Raw genomic sequence first — 12,004 nt, 5'->3', positions numbered from 1 at the left:
AGTACATGAAAGGTATGATTAGGGAGTTTTGTTTTTAATAACTTAAAAACAAGTGAATATATAAGAAATACGCATTTCTCTCCAACTTAGAAAGTATAGAAAAGCATTTGCATCTGCACACAAATATCCTGCATGGGCCACCCTCCAGCTGTATTCATTTTGGTGTGTAAAAGTCCAATTGTTTTGCTACACAGAGGAATATATACATATACACACACACACAGAGACGTGTGTCATGCTTTTAACAAAGCAGACTCGCATCATACTTAATGGTATCTGCTTTGTTCACTTGGTGATAGTGCCAAAAGCATGCGTCTAGAATGTGCTTGTTTTCATTTAATGGGTCTAGCTGGAACTTTTTTCCTGCCACGAGCTTTCCACAGCATCATTTTTTAATGGCCATATTATCAACATGGTTTTCAGTCACGTGTAGTAATTACACATAATTGACCCAAGAAACACATTACACACCTTCTGCAGCCCGTGTGACAATAGGAATCCATGTGAATAAACATGTCATCTTCCAAAGCAAACAGGTGTGCCCAGGGCACCCGGGATCTGCAAAGGCAACCTGAGAAAGGGCACATGCTACAGCTTTGACTGCTCAGAGAAAGGCATTACGTAAGCCTTTGAATAGTATGAATTCCCAGTCATGTTTCAACAAGGAAGACACACATGAGAAATACATAAGCTGAATTCTCAACCTCTCACTGGGCCTGTCTGGGAGAGGGTCCAGGATGAATTAACAGAACTAAAAAAATCATTCAGAGCTATAATCTCAGCAGCTAGTTAACATGATCCATGTAAAACAAGGCCCAAGAATCCCCTCCTGCCCCCACCCCCACTTCCACCGACACTGTACAACATGTCCTAGGCTGCTGATGTTTTTGCACTCAAGCATCAAACAGGCTCTTTCAGGGGCCGGGGGGACTCTGCATTTCCCTCACATATGGGCCTCCCCTTTGCATCTGCAGGCTCCAAAGAGGCGTATATTTCCTTAGTCAGTTGTAAGGTAAAACTATAGCCTGATGATAATCATCATAATTGTAGCTAACATTTATTAGGTGCTTACTATGGTCTAGGCCCAGCGTCAAGTACTTTATATATACTGGCTCACTTAATCATGGCAATTATCCTCCAAGGAAGCTATTACTAGTGACAGATTTTACAGATGAGAAAACGGAGGCTCAGAAAAGGAAAGTAACATATTCCAGGTCTCAGAGTGGTAGGTGATAGAGATGACATTAAAACAGCTCAGTCTCAGTCTGACTGCAGAGCCTCTGTTTTCATCCACCATGCCAGAGTGCTCCAAACCCCAACAGTGATTCAAAGAGATGTCCTGCTAATGACAGAAGACAAGCCACCCTGACTGTCCCCACCTTCCCAAGCCAGTACTTCTCTAAATTGAGTTAGCATTGGCATCACTAGGGTGCTTTAAATATATAGGTGCTTGAGCCCCAGCCAAGACCTCCTGACTCAGAATATCCTTGGTAGGACACCAAGCATCTGTATTTTTAACAAGCTCCCTACAAGATTCGAATGCACACTCAAGTCTATGAACCTCCGTTCCAAGAAACGCATTTCAACATCTTGGTATAAATGCTAAAAATTTGGGACAGAATAAATCCTAAGTGCCACCTTGCACCCTTTTGGAAGAAATCTATAAGGTACAAGACCTTGTTGCTGGCTCCCTTCAATCCTTCTGGCTCCCCCTTCTACAGTTGTCCAGAAAAAGTACAGCTTGTGTGTCAGTACCTTTCACCTAGATGTACCAGTACAGTCTCTGCTGGATGATGTATCTGTGTGGAAACTTGGAGATTAAACAGTAATCTCCTTTGCTGCCATTCATTTGGCAGCACAGTTGAAAAACCTCGTTCCATCTGTTCGAAGGTGATTGCAAATGAGCCTGAGTGGCTTGGCCGAGTATATTAAAGCTACCGTTCAACACGTATCGCTCTCTGTGTAGTTGGTGCTAGATTTGGAGGGGAGACTGTCATGTGGCTGCAGCCTGCCAGGACGCATGTTGAGGAACCCATTCAGTATGGTTCAGCTGCCCCCATGTAGCCCTGGAAGCTGGAACAGATGGCTTTCATTGTTTCTGTAACTCAGGCTAGCAAGGTTTTCACTTTGGTAGCTCAAGAACTGACAAAGGCCCTCTTTTGGAGATGACAAAGTATAGGGAAGGAAGACTACCTAGGTACAAACCCCTTCTCTGCCATTTGCTAACAGTGTAACTGCTTAACATCTCGACCTCAGTTAACTTGTCTGTAAAATTTGGATATAAGAACCTACCTCACAGGATTATTAATTGTGGGGATGACACGAGACAATGAGGTTTGCAGGCTCATAAGTAGAGCTATAATTATTTTTATTTTTATTGTTATTATTAGGCGAGGTTCAAATTTAGTTTGGCCTGAAAGTTCTTTACCGAATGTATCCATTTGTACTTCCACCCCAGCCCCTCAGCATTTTACGGGCAGACGCCCAGCTTAATGAAACTTTGAACTCCAGGTTCTTAAGTGGAACTGGAAACACTTTCCCTTGGAGATAAGGATGAGTGTGCAGACTAGGTCACAACAGCTAACCCTAACGGAACGCATCTCCTGTCGAACCATCCCACAATTTGACAGCAAAATAACGATTGGTTAACAGTGTCACTTTGAGGTAGAATGACAGGATTCAAATCTACATTGTTGCTGTGTAATCCTGAGTGTACACTATTTAATGTAAATTTTATTTCCTTTCAACTGCAAAATAGGGACAGTACCTGTGTCATATAATTTTAAAGATTAATTGGGATGTTGTGGTGCACAACGTCCAACCCAAGAAACCACCTGGTAAGTTATATAGTCATAGATATTAAACACAGACAAGCAAAAAATCAATTTCTAGGGAAAATGTCTTCCAGGTTCAGTTTGGCTAAATTACCTTTCTACAGTTCTCTCCGCAGTTCTACAGACAACAGCTACCCCCTGCTACGCACAGAGAGACTCTCCCATCACAGACCACCTTTCCTGTCTATTGGACCAGAATGTGATCTTCACGTCATTTTATATCTTTCTCAAAACTCCTTTCAGAAAACATTCCTTGACTGTCTACAGATAACTTTGATATCTAGTTCCTTCTTCACTAAAATATTCAGTGGTTTCCGGATGGTTTGTATTTGTTGCTATGATGCTTTCTAAATCCTGCATTTCCCCATCATTCCCTTTCCTTTTGTCCACAAAGTTTTAATTTCAGAGGCTGGTCCCATTTCACTCCTAGCCCCATTTCCATCACACATTGCCTATGATATGAGGAGCCACTTGCTGTCTTATAACTGATCTAAGTCCCTGCCCAGCACAGAGCATGAGAAACCATCAAGCTCTTCATCCTGAGAACAGATGACAGCTTTACGTTTAGGAAAAGGAAAACAAAACAAAACAAAAAACCACCTAGAGAAGACTATACTAATACCCATAGATTAAAGAGAGAGAGTCGCAGGCAGGGACCTAGACACACACCTGGTCTACTTACACTGAAGGAAAAACCCCTTCTGGATAATAAGACACACATCTATGAGCATCATCTAATATCCCAGACCATGAGCCTGAAGTACAGGTGCAAAGGCAGAGGCCTGAGCCTGAGGAGCTTCTTCTCCAGGAAGAAAGAGGCAAATGACAATTCGAGGCCAAGATTCACCTCTAAGAGCAAACAATGGGCTCCAACTTCCGCACAGAATAAGGACACTGCAGAGAGGTTGGGAGAAAAATGTATGCTGTCAACAACACCTGGAGTCTCTTGGAGGGAAATACCTAAGTGAGCTATTCTGGAAGCCTCAGCCCCATTAAGCATTTCAACTGGGAAACTGGAAAGAGTACTGACAAATGGAATGCCAAATAAACATTAACTTGCAAGTGCATCAATGAAGAGAAAAAGGAGAATGACTGGACTCAAAAGAGATCAGGTGGACAGACTTATCAAAAGAAATGAGGTTCTGAAAACGATCGCAGGGCAAGTGTGAAGGTAGAGGTGAGGTATGCGGGAGGGCGCATGTGCAGGTGCCTATGGGTGCATGTGTGCCCTCACAGCACATCCCTCCAACCGGGCATCTGCTCTGTGGCAAGAACCTGAAGAAAGGTAAGGTGGCATCAAACCAGGAGAGGTGTCACTATGAACTGAAAGGGCGCAGCAGGAAACTGACATGAACGGCAAGTGTCCACAGCCCACTGACAATATCTGAACCCAATTCTAGTTGAGTGGACAAAAGGAACTTGAGTTTGTGTACTTAAATTAAGAGGAAGGACGGAAGTCAGTCAAAATTAAAAGCCAGTTTGTGGATTCCAAACGGTGGTATGCATTCCACAAGTGGTACACAAAATAATTCTAAGGTGGGATATGGATGACCACTTTCCATCTTAATGGTTACATATTTATTTTAACATATATTAGAGAATAATACAGTGAGATCATCGAAGTCATGTTTTTAGAGATCTTATGTATCAGGATGAAGCCAGGGAAAGAAGTGAGTTGCCTTAACGTTAACTTAAAGAAGTATATTAAATAAGTCACAGTGAGCCACATGAGCTATGTGGCTGTAGCACAAATGGTGAATGAGAGGTTATGTACATGACTGGTGTTTAAGCACTGAGCGAAGTGTATCAGGAGGCCTCAAACTGAAATCACTGTTATATGGAAATACATACTTTTTTTCACAAATTATATTTGCATAATCGTTACCTGTACTTTAATGCCAAAGAGTAAATTCAGCAAAGTGCTGGGAAAAAGTTTTCTGTCTTTGTCCATAGACCAGACAAAGGGAAAGGTGAATTGTGTGAAAACTTCACAGTGCATTATCATCTGCTCACCCAACAGTGATGGGTGGCTGGATTACAACCTGGGAGGGGGCAGGTCCCAGCACAACCTTCCAGCTCCTAGCTCAGTCTTCCTCAGTCAACTCTCCCACTGGCCCCCCACAGGGTGCCCTTCATGCCGGTTTGTATAGTATACTAGCTTCCCAGAAAAAAAGGGGTCTCTAAAACAAACCAATATATACACACAGACACATACATAAATTGCAATTAAAGAACACACAGACTTGCAGTTATAATGTTTATTCTCTGAGAAAGGAGGGAAAGATAGACTCCCTACAAATATCTGAGCCTACCTGTATGCGCCGGTCGTGTTTCCAGGGAGCATTTCCTAACATTAAGAGAAAGGCCCTATTGTTCACTCTCTTCCCCTTTTGCATCCCCTGTCTACCATCTGCAGACATGGACAGAGCAGCTTGCTCTGCAGCTGAGACAGTCCTGCTTTCACAAATCCTTAACTTTCATCCTTTGCCTTGTGTGATAAAATTAATCTTGGACAAAGATCTAGTTGATTTTCTCCTGATCTCCATCGTCATTCTTATGAGCTCCCAGACAATGCTTTAAAGCCTGTTCCAACGCTGCTGCTGCTTCAGTCTAACTACATACCCAGCACTATTTTAAGCTTAGGGGAATTTACCAATACTGTCTAGCCTCTCCTAATCTACACCGTACACTGATTAGTACAAAACATTAGGTGACCGTGGCTGTCCTGGAAACCTGAGAAGCACATTACCCCATAGCCTGATGCCTCATTCATTCAGCAGGTGTGAGTGAGGCCAGTTCTGTTCCAAGTGTTCCCTGGTACACTCGCAGGGGCCCAGGCCACGTGCAGACCACACTGAGAGTGACCCCAGCCAGATATATTTAAAAGGAACACAGGCCACTGTGAGAAGGAAAGCCAATCCCAGGACAGGGTCAAAGTCCTGAAACCTTGTATATCTGTTGACCTAGAAATTCTTCTAAGAATTTATCTAAAGAAATGCTCATGAAATAAGAGCAGATTTAGTTACAAGGATGTTAATAGTAGCTTTACTTATAAAAGCAAAATATTTGAAACAACCCGAATGATACTAAATATAGCAAGGTACAGCCACATGATGAGATTCAATGACATCTTTAAGTGCAGTAAGAGTTTTGGGATGGGGAAGGTTTGCTTTTAGGAGTTATGGTAAGGAAGGCCATTACTTTAGAAATACAAGGGGATTAAATAACCACCTTTTTTTGTGACAAGAAGAAAGATAACAATCCAGATATGAAGCCTCTCCTCTTCAAGGGACTGTCCTGCCCCTGTCCCTCTACTGTACCTCACAGAAATGAGTAATAATAATAATGATGATGGCAATACCAGTGCCATCACCACCCAGCATTTACTGAGCACTGACTCTGCATATGGCGACGTTTGAAGGGTCCTAATCCTCAGAACGACCCCATGAAATAGAAAGCATCAACCCTATTTTGCAGAAGAGGAGAATGGGGCCCTGAGATATCAGGTAACTTCCCAAGCCACACATCGCTGATGAGCAGCAGAGGCAGAATCACACCCAGACGACCCGGGCCAGAGTGTGTTTAACCACTGTGTTCCGCTGCCTCTCTCAGTGTAGGTCTCTCTAAGGAAGCAGCTGTGATGCTGACGTACATTTGTAGTCACTTGTCTACCTTCCTTACCCAGTTTTGAACTCCTTAAAGCCAAGGTCCCATGTTGATATTCCCAGTGCCTGGGAGCTGTCATGTAAATGTCAGCTGCATGAAAGAACCAGACTTGGTTATCTGTGTGTGATTAACCAGTAACCAATAATGGTAGTGGCAGCTCTCAGTAATTGGCCCTTGCCATGTCCCAGGCCTTATGCCAGATGCTGAAATGCATAATTTCATTTAATTCGCATAACTTCCTATGAGTGGGTCCTCTTATCTCGATTTTACAGATGAGCAAACGGAGGCGCTCTCAGAGCAAAGGCTGAAACAATACTGTATATTTTAGGGGTCAGTACCTGATCATTGCAAAGAACTCAGAAATCCTGAGATGAAAAACAGATGTGATATAATTGTGGCGATAACACGCTGGTATTTGGAACAAGTGGGGTATTGTTCCCTAATTAATTCACTAATGAATTTCAAATATTTTTAGGTGTCGACTCCATGCCAGGCACCATGAGAGGTGGAGTAAAACATCAAGCTGAACAAGGTGCCACCCTCACAGAGTCACATTCTAGTAGGGCATGTGACTCACACTAATGGGTATTTCATTACAACTGAGAAAAGGAAAGCACACTGGCTCTACGGGAATTGCTAACAAAAGGGGAGCTGAAGAAGCAGTGCCTGAGCTCAGCTCTTATTGTGTCGGAGCAGGAGGAAAAGAGACTCAGCTGTTTGTTCACAGGAGATCTGGAAAGAGAATCCTCAGTGGCAGCCCTTCCCTTTCATTCTCCCGTCCTATCAGGGTTACTCAGCAAAGGCACCTGGGAGGGCACAATGATACAGTCTTCAAGGACACAAAAAGCCAGCAGCACACAGAGAAGAGCTGGAAGTGTCCACCCTGAGCCGCGGCAGGTAGCATGGGATGTCCCTGAATGCCACGCTGGCCCCACGCAGCAGCGACTCACGTTTCTCTGTTGACTGAACGGTGTGGAAGAGCGTCAGGGGCCTCTCGCTGCAGGACGGGGGCTTGGAGTCACTGCTCTTCTTCCGAGACAGGTGCAGCTGGGCATTGGTGAGAGGCACATCGGGCACGGTGTTAAATATCTGCAAACAAAGTTTCACAACAAGGTTACTCACATCTGTGAACTGGGAAGAAAACAGGCCTGAAGCAGTACAACGGAAAGCTTGGCAGTGTCTTGGAATCAGCAAGAAAACATCTGAGAAGACCACTGGCAGTTGCTCAAGACTTCATTTTAAACACTTCTAGGAAATGGCATTAAACATTTTCGTTTGGAAGCTTATCCCAGAGTTTGATAACCACCCACTTCCATTTCTAACCTCTTCTGCCACAATTTCCACTGAGCGGCTTTTCATTGTTCTCTCCAGGGAAACAGAAAGCAGCTGTGCTCAGTAGAAGCCACTGTCTGTTAACAGCACTTGAAGTTTTTGACTACCTTTGTCCAGAACCAATGAATCAAAAATTCCTTTATCTTTCTTCATTGGTTCTAAGTTCTTAACAATTACTTCGTAACTTTCTTAAACTGTGAAACATGGATTTAAATAACATTTCATGAAGGGCCCCAGGGCAGGGCACCATTTCCCAATCCTCATCAGCTGTCCTCAGCTACAGCATCCTTTTCTAGTTCAGCAGTTCCACGTTATCTGTGATGCTGAGCTTTTCCTCGTTTATCTTGATAAAAGTATCACACGCATACATACAAACACACACACACACGTACTATGGACAATTTGAAAAATGCAGAAAAGTCTCCAGAAGAAAACAAAAAATTATCCCGATTCTACCACTTAGAGATAACCACTGTAAGCATTTAGGTCTTATTTAGTTATAAGCTTTTTTTTGGAAGAGGGAATTTTATTCTTCTAAAAGTTTATGCTAAAAAATGACAGACAGAAATCATGATAACTCTCATCTTTATTTCTACAGATAAAAGTATGGCAGACTTTAATAATTATAATAGCTAATACTTACATGGTGCTTACCATGATTATAGTAGCCGCCACTTACTGCAGACTCCCTTAGGTACCAGTCATCATACTGTGTTCTTTTCATGTAGCCCACTCAGTTCTCAGCAATCCTGAGCAACAGGTAATGTCCTCAGCATTTTATAATGAAGAACTAAGTCTCAGGGAGGTTCAGTAGCCACAATTGTAGATACAATTTCAGAAAATAACAGTTTTTTCCCCCAGATTCCTTTTTAAATGCATACAATAATACTGATGCTCATTCATTCAATCAACACACATCTTTTAAGTATCTCCTTTACAGTAGGCACTCTGGGTATAACAGTGAAGGAGGCAAACATGTTCTGTGGTTAGAGAGTCTGCCTTCCTGTAGCTATGGTTTACTGAGTCCTTGTCACACCAGGCACTAAGTTAAATGCTTTATATGAATTATCCCAGTTGATGTTAACACACACTTTTCATCATTGAAATTATATTCTTTATTCTGTTTGTATCACATACATTTCATCTAACATTATACAGTATTTCCTCATTAAAAAAATCTTCAGACATGATCCTTAATGGCTGCATAACATCCCCACTATATATTGAAAAATCAAAATTTATGGATCCATTCATTACCATCTCTTACTCTTTGAAGTTGGTCTCCTCCCTCCTGAGTTTTCTCCTTCCTAACAGTCTCTGATGTGTCTAGGGCCACTTTTCACCCATGAGTGGCCCTAGACACATCAGTCTTTCTCATGGTTCTCTCTCCTTTTCTGTGTGCATTTAAAAACACAACTCAAAAGCTGATATGTAGGAAACAAAATCATAAGAATTATAAGAATTTCAGCCCAAACAGCTGCTCTCCATGGGTTGGCGGGTCCTCGGGCTCCAATGATGCCAGCCAGCTGGTTAAATCAGTCTCACTCCTAAACACAGCTGTCTGAAAACAGCAGTATCATATTTTCCCTAGAGGACTGAAAATTTTCAACAAGATAAACTGAATCACTACACGTAGCTGAGTTCAACTGGGGCAAGGGAATAAGAAGAGAAGGAAACAAAGTAAAAGCAAGAAAAAACTCCTAACTTCCCGACCAGCTGGAAACCCAAAAACAAGTTTACCAGTGCTACAAACATCTCCAGTCTCCTACTGAGCCTCAACAACAGAAAGAAAAGCTCAAGGACTGCAACCTCTAAGAAGCTTTCTCCTACTCTTTATTTGGTCATCCTCAGGTGACAACCTCACTGTGTACCATTATCATTGACATTTAAAAATGGCTACTAAGTATGAGTTTTGCACCTGCCAGGCACTGTGCTAGGCAGATGCATCCCATGATGCATCTCTAAGCTGGAGGCCAACAGCATAGCAAGTTGGATGGTTATCTCACAATGAGAGATTGCCTGCCCTGCCACACAACTAAGTAGGAGAGTGACCGGGAGTGAAGTCCCAGGGCTGCAGCAGCCATTCATTTGGCTAATCTCCAGGCAATCTTCACTACAAAAGCTGTTGTCCCAAACATACAAGGATGAGTTTCAACCTAACAATGTCTTCTAGCACCTTTCTGCCTCTGGCCTCGGTTACAGCACCTTCAGCAATCCCTAGCTAAAAGCATTTGAAAATGAATTCCGAGTTAGTGATAGGCCTGGTTCTCATTATTTTCCCTCACATCCTGCTTTGCCTCTGGCCTCCCAATTTTGTCTCTTTTTTTCTAATGAGTTATTGAAAATGAGATCCTCACCCAATTACAATGGGAGCAAAATTAACATGGACTTCGATTTCAACTGTCAACAAAAATGCGAGCTTTTACTACTTCCTGAGAACTGTAGTAAATGCTGGAGAAACAAAGAAGAGTAACTTGTGAGGAAGGACCATGGCTTTAGACAGATGTGTGAAAAATTGCTTCCAAGATAATATTTATATACAGCAGAGCAGGAAGAGACACGAGAACAAATGAGGGAGAATTCCACTCTGCTCATCAGCTGTTTCCTCTAAAATAATTAAGTTATTCAAGCATAAGAGAATCAGCTCTGCAAGGAGATTTTTGCCATGGGCAAGAGCCATAGTCCCAGGGGCCAGTTCCCTGGGTCTCATTGTGAGCCAGGCCCAGACTCCTGAAGACCGCTGATAGGGCTATTCTCAGGATCAAATGAGATAATGTGCAAGGAAGCACACAGCAAAATGTCCAGTGCCAGACATGTGATTATCATAATTACTATTACACGTTCTTCCAAGGTACAGGGTGCCTTTGCAAATTAGATCAAGTCAGAGCAGACGACACAAACTTTCATTAATGACTCTGGAAAATCATTCCCCAAGTGACTGTTGTTTATTTAACTCTGACACTTGAACACATGCAAATTGTTTAAAAAGCCTGTTGACTGTCTGGCCACGGGTTTGCCTCTATGCTGAAAGCTCGAGTTGGGATTCTAATGAGAATCTGAATTATTCACAACTTTGTTGGTTATTCCAATCCTATTTCATTTTGGAAGGGATGATTTCAAGAGAATCAAATGAAGTTTTCTTCAGTCTGCGGAGAAGAATCACTGTGCAAATGAGCCTGCTGAATGACGGAAGCAGGAGCTCATATAACCTATGAGCCATGGATTTATGGAGCTCTACCATGTGGCTGGAACAATCTACTCATTTCATAGAGACTTTCCAAATTAACACAAAAGGGGGAGATTTATTTTCTGCCCCAAGTGCCCTGTTAATACTGTCCAAACTCACAAACTAATTCCGACTTAGTCAGGAATGTCTTAGAGATAAAAGTAAGGAAGACTGTAAGCCTTCTGGAAGCAACTGAGGAATAAAATTGTAAAGCAAAAATAGAACTCTGGGTAACTCTTCCAAGTATCCCCAATTTCAAGCTTCCTGTAAGTGGAATTAGCAGATCCATAAATACCAAGTTACTGCTTCGCCTTAAGCTGCGAGTAACAGTGCTCAGGGGTGGTTTGGCCTCCGCAGTCAGACAGACCTGGGCTGATCCTGGTTCTGCTTCTCATTCAGTAGGCGGCAGCACCTACAGCTACATGGACCTCACCATCACTGACGCTGACATCACTGCCTATCATCACATCAAATACAGGAAAGGATCTTAAGATCATCATACGGGTACAAATGAAACAGGCTTTGGAGCTAGATGGACTAGAGTTCAAATCCTGACTTTGCTACCTACTAGCTATATAATCTCAGTCAAGATAATTAACCCTTCTGTGTCTGTTTCCCTTGTGCAAGTGGGGATCTAATATCTGCCTTACAGAGCTACTGAAAAGATAATACACATAAAATGCTCAGTGCAGTATGTAGCAAAGAGTAGGCATGAGATGGTGACGGTATAAATGACAATAAGAACACAGAATTTGAGCACTTATCATGCTAAGTCATTTACATGGATTATTTTACTCATAATAACCCTGTAAGGGAGGTACTATTATTCTTGCCCTCTTGAGATGAGAAAACTGAGACTCCCTGAGATTCACTGATTTGTCCAAGGTCACACAGAGAAGGAGTCCAGCTGGACTGGGACCTAGATGGCTTGACTGTCTGGGTCTTA

General features: G+C 42.5%; 1 protein-coding gene across 37 annotated transcripts in view; it reads right to left on the bottom strand.

The window, feature by feature from the left end:
* The window catches only part of ARHGAP26 (Rho GTPase activating protein 26), an 899,552-nt gene that overhangs the window by 87,570 nt on the left and 799,978 nt on the right, over positions 1-12,004 (bottom strand). For all 37 annotated transcript variants that reach the window (XR_010587140.2, XR_012414210.1, XR_012414212.1 and 34 more), the window contains one exon: positions 7,451-7,589. Coding sequence is in view for 32 of the 37 variants with exons in the window: in XM_045394984.3 (XP_045250919.2) it covers positions 7,451-7,589 (139 nt within the window). In the remaining 5 variants the exon portion in view is untranslated. The remainder of the gene's footprint in view (positions 1-7,450; positions 7,590-12,004) is intronic.

Source organism: Macaca fascicularis, chromosome 6 (assembly GCF_037993035.2).
Source record: "Macaca fascicularis isolate 582-1 chromosome 6, T2T-MFA8v1.1".
In the NCBI taxonomy this organism is placed as follows: Eukaryota; Metazoa; Chordata; class Mammalia; order Primates; family Cercopithecidae; genus Macaca; species Macaca fascicularis.
This window is presented reverse-complemented; position numbering and strand designations above follow the sequence as displayed.